The sequence below is a fragment of the Callithrix jacchus genome, chromosome 11, assembly GCF_049354715.1.
Source record: "Callithrix jacchus isolate 240 chromosome 11, calJac240_pri, whole genome shotgun sequence".
In the NCBI taxonomy this organism is placed as follows: Eukaryota; Metazoa; Chordata; class Mammalia; order Primates; family Cebidae; genus Callithrix; species Callithrix jacchus.
The window spans coordinates 2,747,700-2,774,323 of NC_133512.1; the positions used below are offsets into that span (position 1 = coordinate 2,747,700).

The 26,624-nt window shown below is 43.9% G+C and overlaps 1 protein-coding gene across 2 annotated transcripts in view; it reads left to right on the forward strand.

The window, feature by feature from the left end:
* The window catches only part of BBS9 (Bardet-Biedl syndrome 9), a 749,186-nt gene extending 724,260 nt beyond the window's left edge, over positions 1–24,926 (forward strand). The window contains exons 24-25 of one of the 2 annotated variants that reach the window (XR_013523801.1): positions 23,649–23,704; positions 24,473–24,926. Coding sequence is in view for 1 of the 2 variants with exons in the window: in XM_078342174.1 (XP_078198300.1) it covers positions 23,649–23,653 (5 nt within the window). In the remaining variant the exon portion in view is untranslated. Of the gene's footprint in view, positions 1–23,648 lie in introns of both variants that reach the window. The other variant, XM_078342174.1, reaches the window with a different exon arrangement.
* Positions 24,927–26,624: the final 1,698 nt, after the last annotated feature.

Here is a 26,624-nt window from a genome sequence, read left to right on the forward strand (position 1 = left end):
TAGGATATTCTCCATCCATTGGTCTACTTTTGACATTAGTTTCTTTGTGATTCTTAGAAGGCAGTGTCCCTGTTCTGTTTGTCTGTTTGCTCCTTCAACTGCAAGTATTGCTCGTCCATGATGTGAACCACTCTGTGCTACATACTGAGGGCACACACACACACACACACACACACACACACACCCCGCCTCATACATATGTATGGCTATATTAAACATACATTTGGTACATAAACTATAGATATGTATAGAGTAATGGGCTGAGTGGAGGCCACCACAATATGCCTAGTTTAGATGGTGGCATCTCTGAGAAATCATTCCCAGCCTCTTTCTCCACACGCAAACTTAGAACCCAGAACCTAGAAAGTGAATCCTTCCAGTCACCTTAGCTGATGTTCTTAGTACTCTCCCATGGCCCCATTTCCTTCTTATCTCAGGGTCCCTAGCCCAAACGACGGTCCCCCAGAGAAATGCACCTGTGTTTCTCTGACCTTTGCTGCTACTTTGTAGGCCAAAAGTACAGGGGAATTATGCTTCTCATGAATAACACTCAACAAAAAAATGAAAGGGTATTGGTGCATAAATACCCCAGCTCCCCTGCCCTTGTGCGGAATGCTTTCTACCCCAGGGTGTGCTCTACGCTAACTCCCAGAGATCCACAGCAGGACTAAGTTTTAGATTCCCAGTGGCAGCTTGCTTGATGATGAACTCTTACCGTGGCTGCCCTTCCTCCCTGCCTCACTTTCCCACTCTCCTACCAGTGTAGGTGGCCACCCAAAAGATATATCCATGACCTCATTGCCAGAACCTCTGAATGTGATCTTAATTGGAAAACGATTCTTTGCTTATGTAATTAAGTTAGGGATCTTGAGGTGAAATCATCCTTGGTCAAATCAGCACAAGTGTCCTTACCGGAGACACGCAGAGAAGACAGACACAGAAAAGAAGACAGTGTGACCACGTGACGGAGATTGTGAAGTAAAGGCATGCTTGCCTCGTGGGCTACCAGAAGCTGGCAGACGCAAAGAACAGGTTCTCTCCTAGAGCCTCCAGAGGGCATGTGGCTCTGCAAACACTGATCTTGGACTTCCAGTCTCCAGAAGAGTGAGGAAATAATTTTTTGTTGTTTTAAACTAGCCAGTTTGCAGTACAGTAACTGCTTGTGGCAGCCACAGGAGATGAATGCCACAAATACACACACACACACACACACACACACACACACACATACATATGTTATATATATGAGGGCACGAGGCAGACAAAAAAGTGCCTGCTCTCATGGGACAATGAAACATCACAGTTCACAGGCACCAAACACTAACTGAAATAAAGAGCAGTGATGGTTTTCATAGAGGAAGAATAGGGAACTTGTGGGAACGTAAGGGGGAGCTTTACTCTTAAGTCAGGCAAGGCTTCCCCAAGGAGAGGGAAGGACAGTAAGAAACTGAAACTCGAAGGACAGTAAGAGAATCTGCCACGTATTGAGCATGTGCTTTGCAGCGCATGATGTGCTCAGTGCTGTGCATAAGTTATCTCATTTAAATCCTTTAAGGTAGGCACAACTCTTTTATCCATGTCACAGAGAGGGAAATGAAGACTTGGAGACCAGGAGAATGAATTATTCAAAATTGCACACCTAGCGAGGGTTAGGGCTGGAATCCAATCCCAGGTGCTCTGACTGGAGCCTTGGCATTTCATCATTATTCCCCACTTCCCTTTACTCTGTGGGACAATGAAGAAGAGGATTGAGGCTGGCTTTCTAAGCAGAAGCAGTGAGCAGAGGCCTTGGTAAATGTGATACGTACAAGAACTACTTTTTGTGTAACAAATGACTCAATCAAAGTTCACCTCTTATTTTGGACAAGGAGAACATGTAGCAGAAGGACTGATCTCTTTCACAAATGATGTCTTGGTCTGTGTCCCTCCAGAAGCAGATACTAAGTTACGGACATTAATGGAGGTGCTCCCAGGAAACACTGGTAGGAGAGTGGGAAAGTGAGGCAGGGAGGAAGGGCAGCCACAGTAAGAGTTCACCATCAAGCAAGCTACCACTAGGAAACTAAAACTTGGTCCTGCTGTGGATCTCTTGGAGCCAGCGTAGAGCACACCCTGGGGTAGAAAGCATTCCACACAAGGGCAAGGGAGCTGGGGTATTTATGTACCAATACCCATTCATTTTTTGTTGAGGGTTATTCATGGGGAGAATAACTCCCTTGTACTTTTGGCCTACAAAGTAGCAGCAAAGGCCTTCAGACAGAGGAACACAGGTGCATTTCTCTGGGGGACTGTCATTTGGGCTAGGGACCCTGAGATAAGAAGGAAATGGGGCCATGGGAGAGTACTAAGAACATCAGCTAAGGTGGTTGGGAGGATTCTCTTTCTAGGTTCTGGGTTCTAAGTTCGCGTGTGGAGAAAGAGGCTGGGAATGATTTCCCAGAGATGTGGCCATCTCAACTAGGCATATTGTCACTGAGGAGTCTGAGTCTCCCAGCTCAAACCTAAATTCAGTCAAATGCCCTGCAACAATGGGTAGCTAGATCAATTCCATGTTTCCTTCTTTCTTCTCTCCTATATTGCTGAGTTATGTTTACTGTGGTTGGAACACTGCCTCCATTTCAGGTGAAATATTATAGAGAAATAGACAACCGTGTTAGGGGTTCATATGGTTTGGCTGTGTCCCCACCCAAATCTCATCTTAAATTCCCACATGTTGTTGGAGGGACCTAGTGGGAGGTAATTGAGTCACGGGGGCAGGTCTTTCCTGTGCTGTTTTCATGATGGTGAATAAATCTCACGAGATCTGACGGTACTATAAGGGGGAGTTTCCCCACCCAATCTCTCTCCTTGCCTGCCACTATTCACGTAAGATGTGACTTGCTCCTCCTTGCTTTCCACCATGATTGTGAGGCTTCCCCAGTCACGTGGAACTGTAAGTCCAATTAAACTTCTTTCTTGTGTAAATTGAACAGTCTCAGGTATATCAGCAGCATGAAAATGGCGGTGGAGGTGGATGGGCCACGAGCTAGAGAAACAGAAAAGGGGAGGAACCCTACACAGACTCCCACACCCTGTGATACGAGTTTAGCATCAGGGAAAACAAAATCTTTCCTTGTTCCCTTTCTTTGGAGCATGGGGGATGAGCGGGAGCTGAAGCCAAGCATCTCTTGCATATCTCAAGTTCAGTGAGAGAAGAACTTTTGGACCCTGCATACCTTTTAAAAGCAGTTACCTTGGCCTTAGTAAAATTGAATGTGAACGTGGGTCCTCTTTGTGCAGAGAGTTGTTACCAAATCCTTCCAGAGGAGAACAAGCACATGATGAGATTTTGAACAGAGGGAAATGGATCTCTCTGCTCTCTCATGCTGGTGGCAGAGGTCTCTTTCTCAAGGAAATGGGGCCTCCAAGAAATTAACTCTTTGAGGAAGGAAGGAGAGAAATATTTTCTTTACCAATCCAAGAACGCTCAATATCCACAGAAAGAGGGTCATTTTCACCGGCCTCTGAGGAATTTCCAGATGGGGAGGTGTAACAACATCTCTGTAATCCCAAGGATAAAATGAAAGAAATCCAAATGTTTGGCAGAAGTAACTACAGTGAGCAGCTTCAGAGTTGGTTCTTAAATTGGGGGCCAGGGCTCCTAGGGAGGTGTTGAGGTTGAAGCTCTCAGAATGCAAAGGGAGTAGCAAGTCTGACGCAAACAGTCCTGGCCGGGAAACAAAGGGTATGGGGAAACGGAAGATGACAGGTGCTCACTGGAAGAACTGGGGAATCGAGATGGCCGGGTGCGATGGCTCACATCTGTAATCCCAGCACTTTGGAATGCTGAGGCAGATGAATCACTTGAGGTCAGGAGTTTGAGACCAGGCTGACCAACATGGTAAAACCCCATCTCTACTGAAAATACAAAATTAGCTGTACGTGGTGGCACACACCTGTAATCCCAGCTACTTGGAAGGCTGAGGCAGGAGAATCATTTAAACCCAGGAGGCAGAGATTGCAGTGAGCTGAGATTGTGCCATTTGTACTCCAGCCTGGGCAAGAAGAGTGAAACTCTGTCTCAAAAAAACTCAGAAAACAGAAAACCGCTAGAGAGGTGCTGCTCTCACCTGGTGAGCAAATGAGGTGTCCAGCACTTTAAAGTCTATGCTTTATAGAGCATATAAATAATTATAAAGTTCTATAAGGTTAATAGAAAATTTGAGGTATGGTAACAGCAGCACAGCAGTAGATGACTGCTCTTGAAAAGAAGTAGTGCTACTCACAGATCTCAAGCGAAGGGGGATGCCGTGTCATAGTGGGTGCACAGGTCAGTCAGGAGGCAGAAGTGGGGGAGTGCTGGGGACAGAGGACTTCACTGTGTTTCTGTGAAAAGGAACAGGCAAGGCAGGGTAAGCAGGCTGAGGATTGGCTGACAGAAACCATTTCAGCAGACTGGGGCATAGGGACCGTCCCTAATGGTCTGGTACCTGGCCCTGGGGTGTTTAGGGAAGGTGAGTGGTAGCCTGGAGTGCAAGAGGCCTATAAGGAGGTGGCTGAGCCTCCTGAGTGATTGGTTTGTATTTAAAAGTGTGCTGTGCTGAGTCACTTACTGTCTCCAGGAATTGGCTAGCCCTGGGAGGGGCAGTCTGCTTAGGGGAAGCAAAGCCCCAGGTGTAAAAGCATCAGAATACAGAAAACAAAAAACATTGTTAATACGTAAAACAACTGGGAGGTGGTCGGCATCGTCATCGTTGGTAAAAGGATAAAATACTTAGTATTTTCGGTCATGGCTTCTCTTGGCCACGTAGGTCAGCCCTAGTGTATCTACTCATGATGGGAAGTGGTGATGTTTGCCCCGAGCCTCACTGAGAGCAGAATTTGAAATCTTTCTCAGCAGAAGTCCTCATATGCATAAGTACAAAATCTTATTCATTAATAGCGAACTCCAATGGAGACTTTTAATCGCGTTTGCAAGGGCTGCCATTTCAAAGCCATCCAGTAGAACTAAAGCCTTCATTATTTGAGAAATGGTTTTTATGGGAAGTCTGTTGATATCACACTTTGAAAGTGAATTAATGATGAGCTTGCATAAATTGAATATTCAAAAAGATGCCAGGGAAGTCCCCTTTGGACATACAGCATATAGTGTGGCATTAAATGAGGTTCCTGTCTCACCCCTGCATGGTGCAGCTCTGAACTCTGGCTCCCCTCCTGCCTCGGGTTGCTCTGCCAAGAAGAGACCAGTCGAAGAACTGCTCACAACACTGTATTTCCCTATATCACATGATTATTACTTCTATTTGCATATAAATGTTCTAGAATCAGAAAGCAGCACAACTGCATATATAACACCAGGGAGTAAAGAAGGAGCGGGCGGTTTACTACAGCACACAGATTTCTGTGTTTGATCTAAAAAATAAAAAGGCAGTAAATACAAAATGTTTTTAAACAAGAGAAGCTTTAAACCTCGATGGGCCTTGGTTCTTGGGCTCGTTAGAACTGTTTGCTCTTTGAATTACTGAGTGAGCACTCAGGGAGAGCCAAGCCCTTGGAAGCAGAAGCACATGCATTGCAAAGTCAGTGCTGGCTCTGAGCACCGAGGGTGTCCTGGTGCAGTGCGGCCTCCAGAAAACGGAGCCAGCAGTTCACCGGTGTCCAAAAGTCTAACGCTCACACTGGAAAAGTTCTCTCAGGTCCTGCCATGCAAAGCAACTTTCTTCAACCCTAGGTCCTTGGACTCTGCAAATCCTACGCGTTTTAGCCTGTATCTGAGGGCTGCTGCTAGGGAGACTCTACCTCTCTACCTTCTCCCTCTTAAACACTCTGCCGGGGCAGACTTCACGGGGACAGCTGGAGTTTACTCCTGCATGAGGGCTCTTTACCACAGCTGCTGGTCTTGTCACGGGCTCCCACTCCTTGTCAGCACTGCTCCTCTAACTGCAGAATGCACCCTGGTGTGGTACGGCAAGAGGGAGAACTTTCGCAATTTGCAGAAAACATTCTCACTCTTGCTTTCAAAAGCAGACGTTGTGGGGCGAGGAGAGGGAGAACAGTCAGATGGGCTGGTCCACTCCGCTCAGCAGTGTTCAGCAGCACAAAGCCACCCAAGCTGCCCCCGGCCCATCGTCATAAACCCTCACCATCTGCAGGTGTTCGTGGTGTCAGTCTTTAAGAACACAGATGGGAGGCCGAGGCGGGTGGATCACGAGGTCAAGAGATCGAGACCATCCTGGTCAACATGGTGAAACCACGTCTCTACTAAAAATACAAAAAATTAGCTGGGCATGGTGGCGCGTGCCTGTAATCCCAGCTACTCAGGAGGCTGAGGCAGGAGAATTGCCTGAACCCAGGAGGCGGAGGTTGCGGTGAGCCGAGATCGTGCCATTGCACTCCAGCCTGGGTAACGAGCGAAACTCCATCTCAAAAAAAAAAAGAACACGGAAAGTGGGTGGAAGAGAACATGGGATCACTGAAGTTTTCCTTCTGTCATATGAAAATTTAAAGAATTTCGTCTACTTTTCCCATCATTTCACATAAAAATGGGCATTGTAATACCAAAAAGAGTTAATTCAATGTTTTACATTTTCTCATTTACTCACTGGTGAAAATGTTGACACAACACATGTTGGCAATGTTGCTAGGCTCGACAGAAATAATGACTTCCCTTTCCTGAGCGCTTACTGGGTACTCAGCACTGTCTCAGCTCACACTGGGCGCTTACTGGGTACTAGGCACTGTCTCGGCTCACACTGGGCGCTTACTGGGTACTAGGCACTGTCTCGGCTCACACTGGGCACTTACTGGGTACTAGGCACTGTCTCGGCTCACACTGGGCGCTTACTGGGTACTAGGCACTGTCTCGGCTCACACTGGGCGCTTACTGGGTACTAGGCACTGTCTCGGCTCACACTGAGCGCTTACTGGGTACTAGGCACTGTCTCGGCTCACACTGAGCGCTTACTGGGTACTAGGCACTGTCTCAGCTCACACTGAGCGCTTACTGGGTACTAAGCACTGTCTCAGCTCACACTGGGCGCTTACTGGGTACTAGGCACTGTCTCGGCTCACACTGGGCGCTTACTGGGTACTAGGCACTGTCTCGGCTCACACTGGGCGCTTACTGGGTACTAGGCACTGTCTCGGCTCACACTGGGCGCTTACTGGGTACTAGGCACTGTCTCGGCTCACACTGGGCGCTTACTGGATACTAGGCACTGTCTCGGCTCACACTGGGCGCTTACTGGGTACTAGGCACTGTCTCGGCTCACACTGAGCGCTTACTGGGTACTAGGCACTGTCTCGGCTCACACTGGGCGCTTACTGGGTACTAGGCACTGTCTCAGCTCACACTGGGCACTTACTGGGTACTAGGCACTATCTCAGCTCACACTGGGTGCTTACTGGGTACTAGGCACTGTCTCAGCTCACAATGGGCGCTTACTGGGTACTAGGAACTGTCTCAGCTCACACTCGGCGCTTACTGGGTACTAGGCACTGTCTCGGCTCATACTGAGCGCTTACTGGGTACTAGGCACTGTCTCAGCTCACACTCGTCGCTTACTGGGTACTAGGCACTGTCTCGGCTCATACTGAGCGCTTACTGGGTACTAGGCACTGTCTCAGCTCACACTGGGCACTTACTGGGTACTAGGCACTATCTCAGCTTACTTTTCTTGCCCTTCCAGACTTGCCTTGAGCTCTCTGTCTTTAAATAAATATGGTGCCAGCACTTCTCTAACTGTAAGGTGCCCGGGAATCTCCAGGGGATCTTGTTAACGTGCACATCCGTATTCAGTAGGTCTGAGGTGGGGTCTGAGATTCTGCAATTTTGTCAGGCTCCCAGATGCTGCTGGTCCAGAGACCACACTTTCAATAGCCAGACTGCATGCCACATCAAACCCCTTACCATTCATTCCCTGAACATGCTGTGTACTTTCACCCATAAGTTAACAAGGTTAGTTACCTTTATCATTTGCTAGGTGCTGGGTCCTATACCTAGTACCTAACATTGTATGTAACTCATCTAATTTGCCCCTGACAACACCTCTCTTAGATAGATAACATTATTACAATTTCATTTTACAAATGAAAAGAACAGATTCAGAGGTTAAGTAACTTCCTCAAGATTAGACAGCCAGCAATAGGCTAGAACCCAGGCCTGCTGAACCTCAAAGCACCCACTCTGGCTTATTCCTATTCGGCCTGTAGATTGGCAGTATTGGTATCACCAGAAATGTTGGAAATGCCAAGTCTTAGGCTCTACCCATACTCACTGAATCAGGCTTTGCATTTTATCAAGAGCTCACATTATTCATGTGCACATTAAAATCTAAGAAGTGCACTGCAAACATCCATGACTCTTCTTGTTTTCTCATTTCATTCTTTCAAAATAAGAATTCTAGAATCACAAAAATCAGACTATTTTGATAGGGATTTTAAAATACATATACTCTCAAGTTTTGACACTGAAAATTTAAGCCAAAGGGCTTTTTGACTAAGTAGTTCGAGAAAACTTCGGCTTGTCGGAAATCGTCAACCCAAAATAAAACTGACAATGGCGACGATCTGCAAGTGGTAAAACTTGTTATCAACGAAAATCATCTAAAGGATCATATCATGTTGCTCATATCGGATACTGCAAAAATCGGCTCAGGAAAGAAACAGACTTTTTAGAAATAATCAATGTAAAATAAAACTGCCCAGAGCTAAAATTACACATGGCAAGATACAAACAAACAGCTGATAGAAGAATCAAGTCTTCTTGACCAAAACTAAATCAGTAAAATTGGAGCAGAAACATTGAACTCGTTAGAAATAGTGGCCTCAAGTGGAAAACTCACGGAGATTATCACACTAAAATTACTTGCAGACAGCAACAAAGCCCTAACTTATGATTCAGTATTAAACTCCGTGACAGCAGGAATCTGTATTCGGCTTATTTACTCCTATATCCCAGCCTCCAGAACAGTGCCCAGCACAAAAAAGTGGCTCAGTTAAAAATGTATGGTTTGGCTCTGTGTCCCCACCCAAATCTCACCTCGAATTATAATCTCCATAATCCCCAAGTGTCCAAGGGTGGGATTAGGTGGAGGTAATTGAGTCATGGGGGGGGGGTTGGGGGGGTGGCTTCCCTCATGCTATTCTCATGATAATGAGTGAGTCTCATAAAAATATATGGTTTGGCTCTGTGTCCCCACCCAAATCTCACCTGGAATTATAATCTCCATAATCCCCAAGTGTCCTAGGGTGGGATTAGGTGGAGGTAATTGAGTCATGGTGGGGTTGGGCGGTGGCTTCCCTCATGCTATTCTCATGATAATGAGTGAGTCTCATAAAAATATATGGTTTGGCTCTGTGTCCCCACCCAAATCTCACCTCAAATTATAATCTCCATAATCCCCAAGTGTCCTAGGGTGGGATTAGGTGGAGGTAATTGAGTCATGGTGGGGTTGGGGGGGGTGGCTTCCCTCATGCTATTCTCATGATAATGAGTGAGTCTCATAAAATCTGATGGTTTAATAAGCATCTGGCATTTCTTCCACCGGCTCTCATTCTCTCTCCTGATGTCCTGTGAAGAGGTGCCTTCTGCCATGATTGTAAGTTTCCTAAGGCCTCCCCAGCTATGCTGACCTCTGAGTCAATTAAACCATTTTTCTTTATACACTGAAAAAAATGTGCTGCACAAAATCATAACATTTACAAGGAAAATAATCTGATAAAACTTCAAAACAAAAATGAAAATGAAAAAAAATTTTTAAAAGTTTAAATGTGTGGTATATAATTTAAAAGAAGTAAAATGATTTAATAGCACTTGATTCAGAAAATACATTTCATCCAAGAAAGATTTTATGAGAAGATGATTCGTCAGTGTTGGCAAAATTTGGATGAAAAATGTATAAACATGAGTGAAAATGCACTGGAAGGGTGGAATCAGACTACCACCTGGTCAGATGTTGGAGCCACAGTTATGGAGCAAAGTAGCTGCATGCAAACCATCTGTATTCCTTCGTTCTGGCAGGAAATCTTAATTATTCTTCCATGCCTAACTGAATTTTAACGTCTTGCATTGAGCATCTTCTAACACAAAACAGAACATTTTGACCCCAGTGTTTGCACTCATACCATTTTTACCCAGGGATATGCTGACTTTACCATAGCATCTTTCAGAATTCATCAAAGTCGAGAGAAGATTTTGAGAGTGTAGGATACTTTCATAAGAGAACAACCTTCTACTATCTGAGAGGAATCACAATTTTGTGACAGTTTAATAAAATAAAAACTGTTATTCAATTCATACTATATATTACTAAAAACACATGAAATAGGTGTTATATGATTAAGTGCCCCAAAAGTCACTTATTGTTTGTAAAATTAAAAACTACAAAAATGCACCAGAAACGACTAACTTAGGTAAGAAATACTCAGAATAAAATACAATTGTTCATAGTTAAGCTATGCATGGTAACGCTGCTTTGACTAAAATCGATGGGAAAAAAAAACATCTTTCCAAAATGTAAATCTGAATAACTGACCTCAGGAAATCGGACTTGATGGAAATAAATAATCACAGAATGAAATTTGTAGTCAACAATGGTTTTAATTTGCAATGCTTAATTAACAGAGAAAGAACATTTTTGTTGACTAATCAAACATGGGTCGTGCAAGCTAACGTGAAAGAATTGACTTCGATGAAGAGAATATTGGTAAAATAAAAAAGAGAAAACATTTGGAATTTTAAAAACTGCCTTGTACAGGACCTGATTTTAAAAAACTCAGTAAAAACTCATCAGTGTTGTTTCATTTATTCCACAAACACCTATTGAGTATCGGTTGTGTACCAGGCTGCAGGGATTAAACAGTGAATACGATGAGGGCTTTACATTCTCAAAGGAAATCATTTCTTCCTAAAATGCTGGTATTCTTCTACATGAAGTTAACATATTCCTTGCATCAAAATGATGTGTTCTCCTTGACTCTTTCCTTTAGGAAGAAATTTCAAACTATATATTAAAAGGCTTAAAAGGGTTCATAAATTTTGATTTAGTACTTATGTTTTTAAATATGTCCCACAAAGACATTAACTAAATACAAAAGAGTTATATCCGAAAATGTTGATTGGGCATGGTGGTGGGTGCCAGTAATCCCAGCGACTTGGGAGTCTGAGGCAGGAGAATTGCTTGAACTCAGGAGGCGGAGGTTGCGTGAGTGGAGATCACGCCACTGCATTTGCGTGGGTGACAGAGTGAGACTATGTTGGAGAACAAAAAAAGTTACTTAGAGAGAAATTAGCACACACCCTAAATGTGGAGTGTTTAGGGAAGTGTTAGGGAAACTGTGCCACATTCCCTTGATTGTTGACGGTTATTTTCCAGAGCAGCAGCTTCACATTTGTATCCGATCATTTATGTTTACGTGGAAATGAAAACAATATCCTTAGGCTCCTTAACAATTTCGCAAGCCGGTCTGTTGTAGGTGGCTGTGTGATGTCGCTGAGTGACAGAGCCTTGGAAACGCAAAGGCTTCTGCTATTTCACCTCGAGGATACCAAACACCCAGGGCTTGAGAGGGCTGGAGCTGGGGCAGTGCCACAGGATCAGAATGTGATCTCCCTGACTGCTTAGCCTGATGACACCCAGAGGCTCAGCAGCTGAAGGATGGAGGGACGCCACAAAGAAATGTGAAACATGCTCCGCAACCTCCACGAAAACCCCGCATTCCTTCTTTCGTGCGTTCATTTATTCCTTCACTCAACAAAGATCTATGGAGTGGCTGATGTGCCCCAGACATTGCTGGAGATTCAATTGTAAGCAAGAAAGATGAACATTCCCGCCCTTACGGAGCCTGCATTCTGGAAGAGGCAGACAGGAATAAAACTTAGAATAAATAGCTAAGTTATACAGTATGTTAGACGTTGAGAAGTGGGATGAAAGAAGTGCAGCAGAGAAAGGGCAGAGGGAGCACTGGGGAGTGGGTCTGTAATTCTAGACTGGACAGTCAGAGAAGGACCTGACGAAGAGACGAGGTTTGAGGAGATGTGAGGGAGGAAAGAGAGCCAGCCGTGCAGGCATCTGGGAGACAGTGCACCTGGCACGGGGAAGAACTCCCTCTGATATTTTCCAGCCTCAGACTTCATCTCTGCCTTGGTCTGTCTATGACAGTAATAAGCTAACCTGAAAAACTGACTCTAGGTCAATGGATTATTGGAAATTTGCAGAAGGGACCCCAAAAGAACAGAAGTATCTTAACACTTGTCAGAAATTATTTTTAATATTTATATTAAAATATTTAAATACATATATTAATACTTATTTTCCAGGAGCTTCTGAGGCCTCACAGACCCTCTCTCTGCCATTAGAGTTTATACTAATGTTTCCAAACTGTGGTTTTCAGGGAGTTATCCTGAGAGATAGTTGCTCAGCAAAAAAGATCTTGCTTGTAAATACACGGGAAATACAGTGTGCTGTCTTCCCAATTTGAAGATTACCTTTGAAAATCCCTGCAATAAAGAAGCCTGTTGAATTTTCTTCAACCCTGAGTGTCCCCAACTTGTTCTCGTGCCATGGCTATTAACATCCTATGGAACAGATGTTCACCAGAAAACGCTGACACACAATAGTGTCCACACTGGTTATAGACTGTCTGCTTCATTGTTCCTTCACGCATCCTAAATGTTAGTGTTTTTTTGTTTTTGTTTTTTTTTGAGACAGAGTTTCGCTCTTGTCACCCAGGCTGGAGTGCAATGGCGTGATCTCGGCTCATCGCAACCTCCGCCTCCTGGGTTCAGGCAATTCTCCTGCCTCAGCTTCCCGAGTAGGTGGGATTACAGGCACGCGCCACCGTGCCCAGCTAATTTTTTGTATTTTTAGTAGAGACGGGTTTCACCTTGTTGACCAGGATGGTCTCGATCTCTTGACCTTGTGATCCACCCGCCTTGGCCTCCCAAAGTGCTGGGATTACAGGCGTGAGCCACCGCGCCCGGCCTTGATGTTAGTTTTGTTGTATTGTCAGGTAGGGCTTGGGAATAAAATCTCCGGTATAACCACTAGGTCCTGGACACAATGGACTAAGACACAAAATCACTGTGGACTAAATGTAGATGGTTGCAAATGTGGTCGGGTCCTACAGAAGAGGTCACTCAGGGCTTCTTGAAAGTGAGTAGAAAAATATTTGGGGGAAGGGAAGGCCTTCTCTCCAGTGTAGACAAATCCAGAGACACAATTTTATTGCACAAGTAAACATGAATTTGGGGCCAGGAGGTGGGGGCGCGACTGTCAGGAACTTAGGGGGTAGTCTAATTTGAAACAGAAAATATTTCGAAGTATTCTCTTTGCTGTCCATCTGCTGTGCTCACACCCACTTCTCCTTACTGTGTCTGACCTTATTCTGTCTGAAGCTGCAGAGCAAGTGCTGGGCTCTGGTTATCCTTTTCTTCCTCAGCTTTTCTGCCATCCTTTAGTCTTGTTGTCTATTTTCTTCTGTCCTTGTGGCTGGACTTGTGTTTCCCATTCTCTGTTTCCTCTGCTTCCTTTCAAAGCTCTTTCTATGCCCTTCGCACAGAAATGGTTCCATGTCCCACATGTGACCCACCCACTCTGCTGCGCTTCACGGAGTCGTCTTTTGTCCCTGCTTCCATTTGGCCTTTTGAGTCTGGGCCCTTGCCCCAGAGGAAGACAGACCTTGATTTCTCTGGCGTGTGTTTGTGCATCAGCCATCATCTATGCTTGTAAGGCAGCTCCAGCTTGCCTTACATTTTCAGTGATACATAGGATTTATGTGATAAGAAAATCTTCTGTCTGGGAATGTGAGACAGACCTCTGTAGCCACCGAATTCATCATTCCTAGGGATTTATTCAATCATTCCCTCTCTGAATAATGTTTATGTGTGAGGTACTGAGGACCAGGAGATAGAAGACATAGTTCTGCTTGGAAGGAGCTCATGGTTTAGTGAGAGACAGTGACAAAAGAAGATAATCTCAAGAGAATGTGACAAGGGCTGTGCTAGAGGCCGGGAGGGTCAGGGATGGCTTCTCAGTCTCAAGGGTAATTACAACAGTGCAAATTTGAGCTTTCAATTGAAAATTGAATTTGGAGAACTTGTATTTTTTACTCTGAGCTTGAAAGTTTCTCAATACTTAAAGAGTTTTCTGATAAGATCAGTGGTATTATTTATAAATGGGATTTAAAAATACTATAAATGAAAAGTGTCAACATTGGGAAGATTTGCATAACTCAGTGTATTATCTTCCAAGGTATTATGTTGTAAAATCATGCATGGATAAAATAATACACCCAAAATGCAAGTTAGGCAATAGATTTAATGTAATTGAGTATAAAATGTTCAATTACCTGGTTTCAAATTCTATACTGCAACTCACCTTTCTGAAAACTAACGTGTGTAGAGTTTTGGAGTATAATCAAAGACAAAATTATGTGAAAAAAATTGGAACATATTCCTGCTTTTCCAACTATTAACTGTGTGAAGCTAGATTTTCTTTCTACACTTCAACCAAAACAACATACTGCAAAGTAAGTAATACAGAAGCAGAGAGGAGAATCCTGCTGTCTTTATTGAGGCAGATGTTTAAGAAATTGGAAAATATGTAAAACAATGTCACTATTATTATCTTACTTTTTTAAAAATCTATACTTATTTTTCATAGAAATGCGTTATTTAACGTAATTATTATTACTTTGCAGTTAAGTAATTAATAGTTAAAACTTTCCTCAGTTTCCGTTTCTAATATGGAAAATGTTGGTAGCTATACTCCACATGAACTAAGCTCTTTGGAGTACTTAGTAATTTTTAAGAATGTAAGGAGGCCCTGGAATCAAAAACAGTAAGAGCTGCTGGACTAGACAGTCTGTCCTGGATTCTAAGACTTGCTCAAGCTGCTGCTTTGGTCTTTGCGGGTGCGGTTCAGGAAGCAAGTGCAGAAGACTCTATTCTGGTCCGTTCTGCGAAGTTGGAGAAAAGTGATTTTGATTTTTGCTAATAGAAGTATTTTTTAGTAAGTCCCCGTGATGGCTTTCATATACTTATCCTTTCCCACGTGAAAGCTCTGCTTCTGCCTATTGTCAAATACAGAATTTCTGAACAGCCATGAGGCTACTCTCCCATCCCAACTGATTTCTGAACAGCCATGAGGTTACTCTCCCATCCTGATTTCTGAACAGCCATGAGGTTACTCTCCCATCCCAACTGATGTCTGAACAGCCATGAGGCTACTCTCCCATCCCATCCTGATTTCTGAACAGCCATGAGGTTACTCTCCCATCCTGATTTCTGAACAGCCATGAGGTTACTCTCCCATCCCAACTGATGTCTGAACAGCCATGAGGCTACTCTCCCATCCCATCCTGATTTCTGAACAGCCATGAGGTTACTCTCCCATCCTGATTTCTGAACAGCCATGAGGTTACTCTCCCATCCTGATTTCTGAACAGCCATGAGGTTGCTCTCCCATCCCAACTGATGTCTGAACAGCCATGAGGTTGCTCTCCCATCCCAACTGATTTCTGAACAGCCATGAGGCTACTCTCCCATCCCAACTGATTTCTGAACAGCCATGAGGCTACTCTCCCATCCCAACTGATTTCTGAACAGTCATGAGGCTACTCTCCCATCCTGATTTCTGAACAGCCATGAGGTTGCTCTCCCATCCCAACTGATGTCTGAACAGCCATGAGGTTGCTCTCCCATCCCAACTGATGTCTGAACAGCCATGAGGCTACTCTCCCATCCCATCCTGATTTCTGAACAGCCATGAGGTTACTCTCCCATCCCAACTGATTTCTGAACAGCCATGAGGCTACTCTCCCATCCCAACTGATTTCTGAACAGCCATGAGGTTACTCTCCCATCCTGATTTCTGAACAGCCATGAGGTTGCTCTCCCATCCCAACTGATGTCTGAACAGCCATGAGGTTACTCTCCCATCCCAACTGATTTCTGAACAGCCATGAGGCTACTCTCCCATCCCAACTGATTTCTGAACAGCCATGAGGTTACTCTCCCATCCCAACTGATTTCTGAACAGCCATGAGGCTACTCTCCCATCCCAACTGATTTCTGAACAGCCATGAGGCTACTCTCCCATCCTAACTGATGTGACTTCTCTGCCTTTCACAAAGTCTTATGTATCCCTATGTCGTTTTCTTACCGTAAAGCTGTTCAGATACTTACTGAGTGCATCCTCTGTATCTGGCATTTTTCTAGGGAGTGGGGATACAGTGGTAATGAAAAAGGTGCTCTCCTTGTTCTTGTGGAGTTCATAGTCTAGCAGGAGAATATCAGGGGCAATGTTTAATTGAACCATTACTCTGTGTCAGGTTCTGAGCCTTTTACCTGTGGCATCTCCATTTCATTATTACAATTGTCTTAAGTTAATACAAATACCCCTGTTTTCTTTTTCTTTCTTTTTGAGATGGAGTCTCACTCTGTTGCCCAGGCTGGAATGCAGTGGTGTGATCTCAGCTCATTGCAACCTCTGTCTCCCCGGTTCAAGTGATTCCCTTGCCTCAGTCTCCTGAGTAGCTGGGATTACAGGCACCTGCCACTGCGCCTGGCTAATTTTTGTATTTTAGGAGAGGTGTGGTTTCACCATCTTGGCCAGGCTGGTCTTGAATTCCTGACCTCGTGATCCACCTGGCTAGGCCTCCCAAAGTGCTGGGATTACAGGTGTGAGCCACTTGTGCCCGGCCCCATTCCCATTTTTCTATAGAAGGAAACTTAGGCATAGAGAAATTAGGAAGTGTGTCCATACTCACAACAGTCAACACCCTTGGTACCCCTGTCAAGAGCCTGTGAGGTCATGATCGCCAGTTCTCTGCACCCATCCCCCAGTCCTGTGTGCTTTGCTGCCAAGGGCTTTATGGCTACAAAATTCTTCAAAGATTTGCCTGTGGGCCACGGTGGCTGCCTCACCTGTACCTCAGCGTTCAGGAGCTGATTACTGAACCTCCACCCGCCAGCTGATGACTAAATGGTGAAGAAGTACCCAAAAAAGACCAGCTTCTTTGCCTTTGGATGAATTCTGGGGTGCAATTTCCATTTCTGAGCTCCCTGAGAATCAGGTTAGGACTGGCCTTCAACTGAAATCACACCTCTTCTCCTCTAGTAAGCTTCTCAAACATTCACCCCTTTCCCTGTGGAGTTCTTTGATCTTTGCCTTGGGGTCTGCTTCTCAGACACCCTGAAGACTGTCACTCACCTAAGTGGCAGGGGTCAGGATTTGAACCCAAGGCGGCCTGACTCGAGCACAGGCGCTTTTAGCCGGCACACTGGACTGTGTGCTCTCTGATTATTGGTGTGGGTCTGTTAACAGGTTAGTCCACCCAGTTGTAGAGTCTACATAACTACGCTTCTTATTTACCACACATTGAAGTGTCTCTCTGTACCGCGCGTATGGCAGATGCACCTGACAGCAATAACTTAGGCAAACCTAGAGAATGATCTAAGAAGAATTTTGTTTCAGTTCTGAGCTAAGGAGTACGGGAGCGGCCAACTTCTTCCCTATGAAGAACATCTGAAATCCTGGCCTGTTCCTTGAAGTGCAGGCCATCCAGGGGGTGAAGGCCCTTTGTTTTGAGTTAAATGGAGGGTGCTAAGTAGAGGCTGCTAAGCCAAAATGCTGTATATTCTGCATACTTTTTGCAAATGATAGTGAGTCTTCCTACCTAGTCCACTGCTTCTGGACCACCCTATAGGTAAGTCTTCAATAAAGCCTGTGTCTCATTCGCTGGCTCTAGGTCTTTTCTTTTCTTTAAATTTAAATATATTTTATTGTTAAAAATGCTGATAATCATCTGAGGCTTCAGCCAGTTGTAATCTTTTTGCTGATGGGAAATAAAATAAACGATGAAGTTTCCTGCATTGATTGACTCTTCCACTTAGAAAAGATTTCTCTGTAGCCTGCTAGGCTGTTGGATAGCATTTTACCCAAAGTAAAGCTTCTTTCGAAATTTGAATCGGTCCTCTCATCTCCCGCTGCTGCTTCATCAACTGCGTTGTTGGAATATTCTAATTCCCTTGCTGCCATTTCAGCAATATTCACGGTATCTTCACCAGGAATGAATTTTATCTCAAAAAACCACTTCCTTTGCTCATTAGTAAGAAGTGACTCTGCATTCATTCATTCTGCTAACTTTAAACGTTTGCCTGCAGTTTCCACACTTCTCAGCCTTCACAGAACTGTAGAGAGTGAAGGCCTTTCTCTGGATTAGGCTCCGGCTTAAGGGAATGAGTGACAGGCTCCATCCTCTGTCCAGACCACGCAAACTTTCTCCCTAACAGCAATATATCTATCCTGCTTTCTTTTCATTTGTGTTTTCCCTTGAGTAGCACTTGGAATGTCCTTTACTAACGTTTTCTGTGCATTCACAAATTGGCTAAGTGGCTCCAGGTCTTTTCTTTGGGCTCTCAGACACACTGCCATCCCTACAGCAGTCAACAGGTGTTGGCAGACACCTTGAGAATGTGCGTTCCTCACCCCTTTGAAGCAAATCCTTTGCAGAGGGGAAAGTAACACTCCGCTAGGTCTTCATGCTTATTTAAAACCCGTCAATTAAATATAACTGTGTGTTACAGGCACATGCAAGCTTCCCTCCGCCTCTCACACCAAGTAAAAACAAATGCAATATTGATAAACGTTTCTTCCCCATGACCCATGGTGGGCATAGATTAATTAATGGAGAAATAATAGGTTGGCAATAACATTCCATGGGCGCCTTCCGCTGAATCAGCAGTAGCGGCTAGAATTTCATAAGCCGTCACCACTTCAAGAGAGGAGGAGCCGTAGCCCGGTGTGCACGCGTTGGTCACACCCCACCGTGCTGGGCTCTGACTTCTGGGCAGTGTTGAATGCATAGGCTGTTACTCCCCAAACCTCTCGCCACGCCTGGATTTAGCCTGAGTCAGGGTGAGTTTAACTACCCGTCAATCACCTTCACAGAAAACACTTTGGGTCCCGACTATTGGACTATTGGTTGCTCCTTTGCTTCTCGAGGTCCTTGAGTTTGTCTTGTGCTAAACTTCATGGAAGACACAGGAAACGTGTCCCTAAAGCGGCCTCAGCATCAAAGATGTTTCTGTGACAACGACCCTCTTCATACCACAGAACTGTTTATTTTTTCAATTAACAAAGGATAAGGTGGTCCACTGGGGAATTTTGGCTTGGAGCCCCAGAATCTAAATATGTATGCGGAGCAGGGGGTTAAAAATACCTTAGATTAATCCAGTTTTTGCAGCACCTGGGGCTGCGGTGGGGATGGGGGCAGTTAATTTAAGCACTAACTTTTGAAGGAGCAATTCTCTGCCAGTTTGGCAGCCTAGGCTCAGGCCACAGAGGCTGGTGGTAAGTATTTCACCTGGCTACACTCAGGGACTAGCACAGGGCCTGCACTGGCACGCCTCCGTATCTATCCACGTTCTTCTGTTTTGCTTTGTCTCGCTCCCTGAACAAGTGGCCCCTTATTATCTAACTTGAGATTCAGACTTCAAGACGGAGTCCATGTTTTGAATTAAGGAAGAATGAGCCTGGGGTTAGGTGATCCAAGCCCCCCTTGCGTTAGGCTCAATGCGATACTTTTCTTCTTTTCCCTGTCAGCAGGTCTATCGAGTTTCAGAAGAGATCAGGCGTATATGTAGAAATTCTCTAAATTCTGTAGCTCTGCTATGCAAAATTTTCTATTGAAGAATAAAGAAAATAAAAGGGAAGGGGTCTCATCAGGAACGACTAAGATTGCTCAGGAGGGTGGAGTAAGAGGCCACACATTGAAACGTTCTTTTTGTTTCCTTCCTTACCTTATTTCCTCCAGTCTGAAAGTATAGATGTTTGAAACTCTTCCAGGAGTGGAGATGACCAATGACCAGTCTGATCCTGGAAGAGGCTAGACTTCTGCTGCCTTTGGCAGAGAGCCCCAATACAATTTTTAAAATTTACTCTCAAGCCCACGGACCTGGGAAATATTTACAACACTTAGCCACTTGTTGACTTGAATACGTGAAGTCTTCCAGACAAGCTGTTTCTCTTCACTGTGGCATCAGTATAATTTATACTGGATGGCATTCTGAGTCTGTCTCCTCTCCCTTCCTCCATCCCATTTACTCACTTGAAAGAACAGTCTCTTGAAAACATCTGAGCATCTATGAACAAACTGTGAGTCTCCTTAGGACACAGGACACCTCTTTCCTGGGCATTGCGCATTAATATTTATATAATAAAACAAAATGATGGAGGGTGCAAAGGTCTTCTGGTTTAAAGTTGTTTAGAGTTTGCACAACCCATAAAATAGCAGCCACCTCCAGAAGGTGGATTTCTATCTCAGCTCAGAGAATCCACTAACATGTGAGCCAGCCTTGGGCAAAACTGAGAAGTGGGAAAACTTGTTTTGTTTCTCTCAGCCCCTCCACTTCCTGGCAAGTGTCTTGCCCTCGTCTCCTCTCCCTGCATCTCTTGCTGTTCCCTCAAACCCATCCGTTCTGGTGTTAGGTAAGGCTGGGTTTCATTTAGCATGTTAACTTTCCTCTGCATTTAAATCTTATATTGAGTTATAAAAGGAAAGAGTCTGTCCTTTTAAAGGCATTGTGGGGGACCTAAGGGGTTATGGAGGACAGAAGAAACTTCCTGAGGAACTTTGACCAAGAGAAACACCATTCGAAAATGCCTAAGCTAACAAGACTGGGTTTGGGACATCTGCCTTTGGCCCGTTCTTGTTGACTACCACGTCCCAGGATACTGGTTTTCCTCCTAATATGGTGAAATACGCCAAAAGCAAGTCAATTCTCCTGTGGGATTTAGAGGATTTAACTGAATCACATGGAAAGTTACCAGATTTTCTGAGTGATTTATGTGGTAGAAGCATGGTTCTGTTTGGATGAAATTTTTGCTGTCTCACAGAAAAAAGCAAGTAAAATATTCAATATATACTCACTAAGTGGTTCCAAGAGCCTTTCCTTGAGAAAAAAAAAGACATTGCCTTTTTAAAGGGTCAGTTTAGAAGTATCAAAAAATGGTATGTTTATAGTAGCAGTTATCACATTGCCAGTACTTTTTCATCAGCACTGTAATTAGTAACTTTTCATGTTAGTACATCATTTAATTGCTTATAAGTAAGAAAAAGGCGTGTAAGTATGGTCTTAATCTAAGCGTTAACACACTGGCTGGAAATGTGAAGTCCCTTAAATTTACACAGAAAACCTTAAACACATGAGATAAATTTTAGAAGCTGTGAAACACATGGAGGTGCTGGGTTCCAGACACATGCCCTCGCTCCCTCAGAAATCTATAGCGTCTCTTGAAAGCCAAAGTTCACTTGCACTTAGAAAAGCGTTATTTCCATTCTCAGCCCTACTTTAAAAAGAAACAGCAGAAGTGGGTTCTGCTGGGTTCTGTTCACATCTCAGCGACCCTGAAAAAGTCCACAGAAAGTATATTTCCCAATCAAATGTTGAGTTACCATTGACTGTGAAGACCCCAGAGAGAGCATGATATTTTTCAATGATTGCAGCAAGATATATCGCTAGAGAATCCAGAAAAAATATACAACCAAAGTCTTGCTTTTCAAAAGCATCTTCCACCGGAGAGGCAAGAATTATTGAAGAATGTTTCATTACAATAAAGAAAAGAATGACCTGTTTTTAAAAAGAATGGAATTACGGGGATCCAAATGGAATTCAAGTAATCCTGGTTGCATCCTCCACTCCGGTATGTTGAATGCATTTGGGAATGCTGTGGGATCGCTTTGGATCTGCCGCTTCTCTCTGTTTCACCCGACAAATTTATAGTCAGCAGTACCCCTCACACTATGGGAAAATCAGCATTGATTCAAGAAGGAAATTTGGGGGGTTATACAGAGTCACTGATGAATCTTCTTGGCTTAGAAATGGGGTTCTTAAAATATTAAGTTTATAGATAGTTTTCAGAAACTTATTAGAGTCAAGTAAAAGAAAACATGCATACCACATACACATTGCATTTTGCATTCAGTCCCAGGTCCAGAATAATAACAAGCTTCAGGTCTAGAATGTCATTATGGGAAGATTTCCACTGGCGTGTGCTTTAAAATATCCATAAGAGGTGAGAGGAAAGAAATAGGATTCTGACCTTGGGCAGTGATATAATTTCTTTTACTAGTGACCAATTAATCCCACCCATCAGAATAACATTTCATCTTTCTTTTAAGTGGTTTATAAAAAGGGACAACAGACATGGCACTGCTGAGACCTTTTCAGAACTGGAGGTAGGATCAGAGTGGCTCAAAACCAGACAAATCTAATATAACATACACCGAATTCAAGTTTTTAAAGCTACTCAAGCCAGGGAAGCCAAGGAGGAAATGCTGATTATTTGGGGGAGAAATGGAAGAGGGGGGTTAGAAAGGGAAGGCCAGATGTTCAATTTTCAACATCAATGTTTCTGAAGCCAAGAACATATTGCTGAGCCAGGCATGATAAAATGTGCAGCTGACCTGCTAAGGAGAAAAACAACGATTTCAAAATAATAAAGTTAGGCTGTAAATATAATTTTCTTATCTGGGATTCTGGTTATTTATGCCTCAAAATGAATAGCTGCATAAAGGTCTTTTTGTTTCTCACCGGAACGAGCTCAAAGCCCAGGGAATGCCTTGACTTCATGAGATTATGAAAAAAGAAAAAAAAGTTGTATTTTTATGTGACAGATTGACATGGATTTTATTCAATAGACAATCTGACATTTCTCAAGGTGCTTATAATTACATCAAAAGAAACAGAAGCCTCCGTCTTCCTGTTGTTTTCTGTCACAGTATTATTCTCCTACCATGAGTTGATGGATCTGAATCGTTTTGCTTTTCATTTTAGCCATTTTTCAAATTTGCTATTGTTGTTTGTTGCTGTTTTTAGAAAAAAGTGATTTTACCAACAACATTGAGTGGCTATACCTTCTCTTAATAGTGAGCAATTTTATAAGTTTGACTGCTTAATGATACGATCGACAAGTTTGCAGTCTGTTCACTTTTGATATGACCTTCCAATTACCAAGTTGAGTAAAAATGACTTTTATAAGGACATGAATCCAACGGAAACTTTGCAAGATTGGAATCATTTAATTTTTGAAAGTGTGTTCCATCCAAAAGCCTTCTGTGGTTTGTGTACCCCAAGAATATTTTTTTTTTATCCAAGTCATATTTGAATAAAGCAAAGGATTTCCAAGAAACCCGATCTTGTGCAGGGGCGAGAGTCCATTATCTCCTCTCCTATCACCCTTCGTAATGCAGGCTCACAGGAGATGTGCGCGGAACTCACCTACACAAAGACGATTTTATTGCATTCGCCAAGTCACACAGCAGAAATTGTCAATTTTATGTCAGGTTTTAAAGATTACATCCCGAATAAGTGTATTTTCTTTCTTATCAAAATATACAGTTTATGTTTTCTAATACCAAAGAGAGAGTAGATTGTTTTTAGTAGAATTAATCCTGTTGTTCTTTTTTCCCTCCTCCACTCAAGATAGACCAAAAATTTAGGGCTATTTTCTTAGAAAGAATGACCTCAATGTCAACTGTCCTTTCCAGCTAGAATTCTGGCAACCTCAGTGACTTCGTGTTGTCCCTTTTTGTGGATTTAAAGATTTTGTAATCAGAAGAAAAACTCAACTTTTCAAGACTTGGGCCCATTTATTTTTTTTTAGCTTAACCTGTTCTGCGTCTCTACAAGCCGTACTTGGAAACAAGGCCCGTAAAACTGGTAAGATAAACATAAAGACTGTGGATCATAGGAAACTCTACTGAGAAATAAAATTATTTTTAATAGAAAGTTTTAAAAACGTAGTTTGGTGTCTTGGGCAAATAGAGTAGCACTACTTATTGCTTTGTCTGCAACTGACTTTAAAATATTTATTTATTTATGTATTTATTTATTTTTGAGATGGAGTTTTGCTCTTGTTACCCAGGCTGGAGTACAATGGCGCGATCTCGGCTCACCGCAACCTCCACCTCCTGGGTTCAAGCAATTCTCCTGCCTCAGCCTCGCGAGTAGCTGGGATTACAGGCATGCACCACCGTGCCCAGCTAATTTTTGTATTTTTAGTAGAGACGGGGTTTTACCATGTTGACCAGGATGGTCTCGATCTCTTGACCTCGTGATCCACCCGCCTCGGCCTCCCAAAGTGCTGGGATTACAGGCGTGAGCCACCGCGCCCGGCCTAAAATATTTAAACATAGACTTCAAGGTGATAAATACTTGTGTTGATTTGCTTCTGTACGTAAAGAAGAGGGTGGCTGGTTGACATCGGAAAGACTCTCATCGAGAGTCCATGGGAAGGTGTAAGTTACAGCAGGCAGCCTCCCAGTGTTCCCACCCTTGTGCAGTAATCCTCTACCTTCGAGAACAGGCCCGACCAAGCGATTTGGTTGAACTAATAGAACATAGCAAAAGTGCTGAGTTGCTCCGAGAGAGTAGGTTATAAAAGATCGTGTCTTCCATCTTGCCCGCACTGCCTCTCTTGCCTTCCAGGCCTGCTGGCTTTGATGAAACAAGCTGCCGTGTTGGAGAGATACACACGGCGAGCCTCCACGAAAGCAGCCTCCAGCCAGAGAGAAACTGAGGCCTTCGATCCAACAGCGCCTGAAGAACCCAATCCTCCTAACAACCACTCAAGGGAACTTGGAGGCTGATCCTTCTGCGTCGAGCCATGAGATGACCATGGACCCAGCTGACACCTTGACTGCAGCTTGTGAGATACCCCAAAGCAGAGGACCCTGATAACTTGTGTGGATTTCTGGCCCACAGAAACTGAGATAATAAATGTTGTTTTAAGCCATTAGGTTTAGGGGTAATTTTCTATGCAACAACAGTGCATAACTAATACACGAAAGCTGCAGGGATCACGGTTTGATCTATATTAGTTGATCTAACAATAGGTGAATTATATAGTATGTGAATTATACCTCAATAAAGCTTAAAAATTTATATCAGGGCATTTTTGAAACAACACAAATAATATTAGACATGCAGACATCTGTGAAAGGAGTGCTGTATAAAGTATGTGAGTTGACTGGAAATAATGGAAAGCAGAATACCTCTGTTTTTGGATGAGAGGCATAAGAATGTGAAAAGCCCAGAGCCCTACACTCTCCCAAATGGTACCCTAGGCCTAGGACTCTCATTCGGTCCTAGATTTGGCCATAATACACATGGATTATGTGGCCTGACTGGACTCATGTTAGCTAAGATCTACCATTAGAGCATGGTGGCCTTTGCCCCAAGTAAAACCCTCAAGCAGGCTATTTCTCCGGCTATTTCTCAGGGTGTCTGAAAAATGCAGCGATGTCTCCCTGGACTTACATGAGCAGATTCTGTGACAGTTTTGGGCCTATATGTTAATAAATGCTTCTTCATGAGGCAGATGTGGTCAGAGACCTGATTTCATTGTTACCTATGATCTGCTACTGAGGGTATGAGAGACTTGCAGCTCTCTGTAGAGGCTAAAGCAATCCACCGACACGAAATGGACAATTGCGAATGATCAAGTTGACTCAGGCCATTCTGCAGCAGAGCTGATGAGACGAGAAGCTGACACATAAGACAACTGACTGCATCCCTGGCCAGGTAAGGGAGCCCCTGTGTCCCCTAGCATTTGTATCTGTTGTGGCAAAATGATTAAACTGGCCCCTCAGCCCAGCCACCAGTTAGTTCAAGCAATGTTAGGGGCGCATCAGTACCAGTCATTCTCTCACTCAAAGACCTTCCATGGTACCCTATTTCCCAAGCACTCAGTCCAAGTCCTTTGGCTTGAATACAGGGCTCTTCTAACCTTTGTTTTCTGCTCTCCGTCATACACTAAATTAGCAACTTTGGGGAATTGAACAGTTCTTGTATTTTCTTGCTTCCTTATCTTTGCTCGTTTAATTCTATCCAACCGAATGATCTTCCCATCCATTAGCTTTGGGCAGGCCACTAGTGTTTGATGGATCTCAGGCCCTTGAGTACAAATAGAAATAAGGCACAGTCTCCTCCCACAAGAATCTTATTTAGTGTGTGAATATGTGAGTTGGCCATATCAACAAGCAATTCCAAGAAAATATGGTGTGTTATTCCGTAAGTTTCTATGGGTAGATTAACTATGGTCATTGATTCTTTGTGGCTCGTCTTATGAAAAAGAGGATTCTCTCTCCACCCTGTGGGTCCAGGCTGTCCTTTCATCTTGCTTAGACCTTTAGAATGCAGGGTAAGTGACACTGTGTCATTTCTGAGCCTTGGCCTCCAGAGGTCTTGCCAGCTGCTGCCCTCCATCTTGGATCTCAGCTGCCATAGCGACATCCAGTGAAGTGGACTGGATAATGAGAGCCCACCTAGAGAATGGGGGTGGCTCAGCTGATGGCAGCACTGTATTAATCGTGTTTTTTGTTTTCTGTATTGTTTGGATGTTTGGATCTCTTGCAGGTCCCTTAGACCTGGAGAGACACTGCCCGCTGCAGACCTAGCACATTCCTGGGGGTGTTAGTCTTCCACGTAAAGGCTGCTCGGCCAAGTGCTGTCCCTTCATCCCTTCAGCTAACTCCCACACACCAAGTCAGTATCTCCTCTGTCCTAAATCAACCCAGGGCCCAGACAACCAGGGACAGTCTGTATGTCTCAGAGTCCCCCAGAATTATTCAGATGAGGT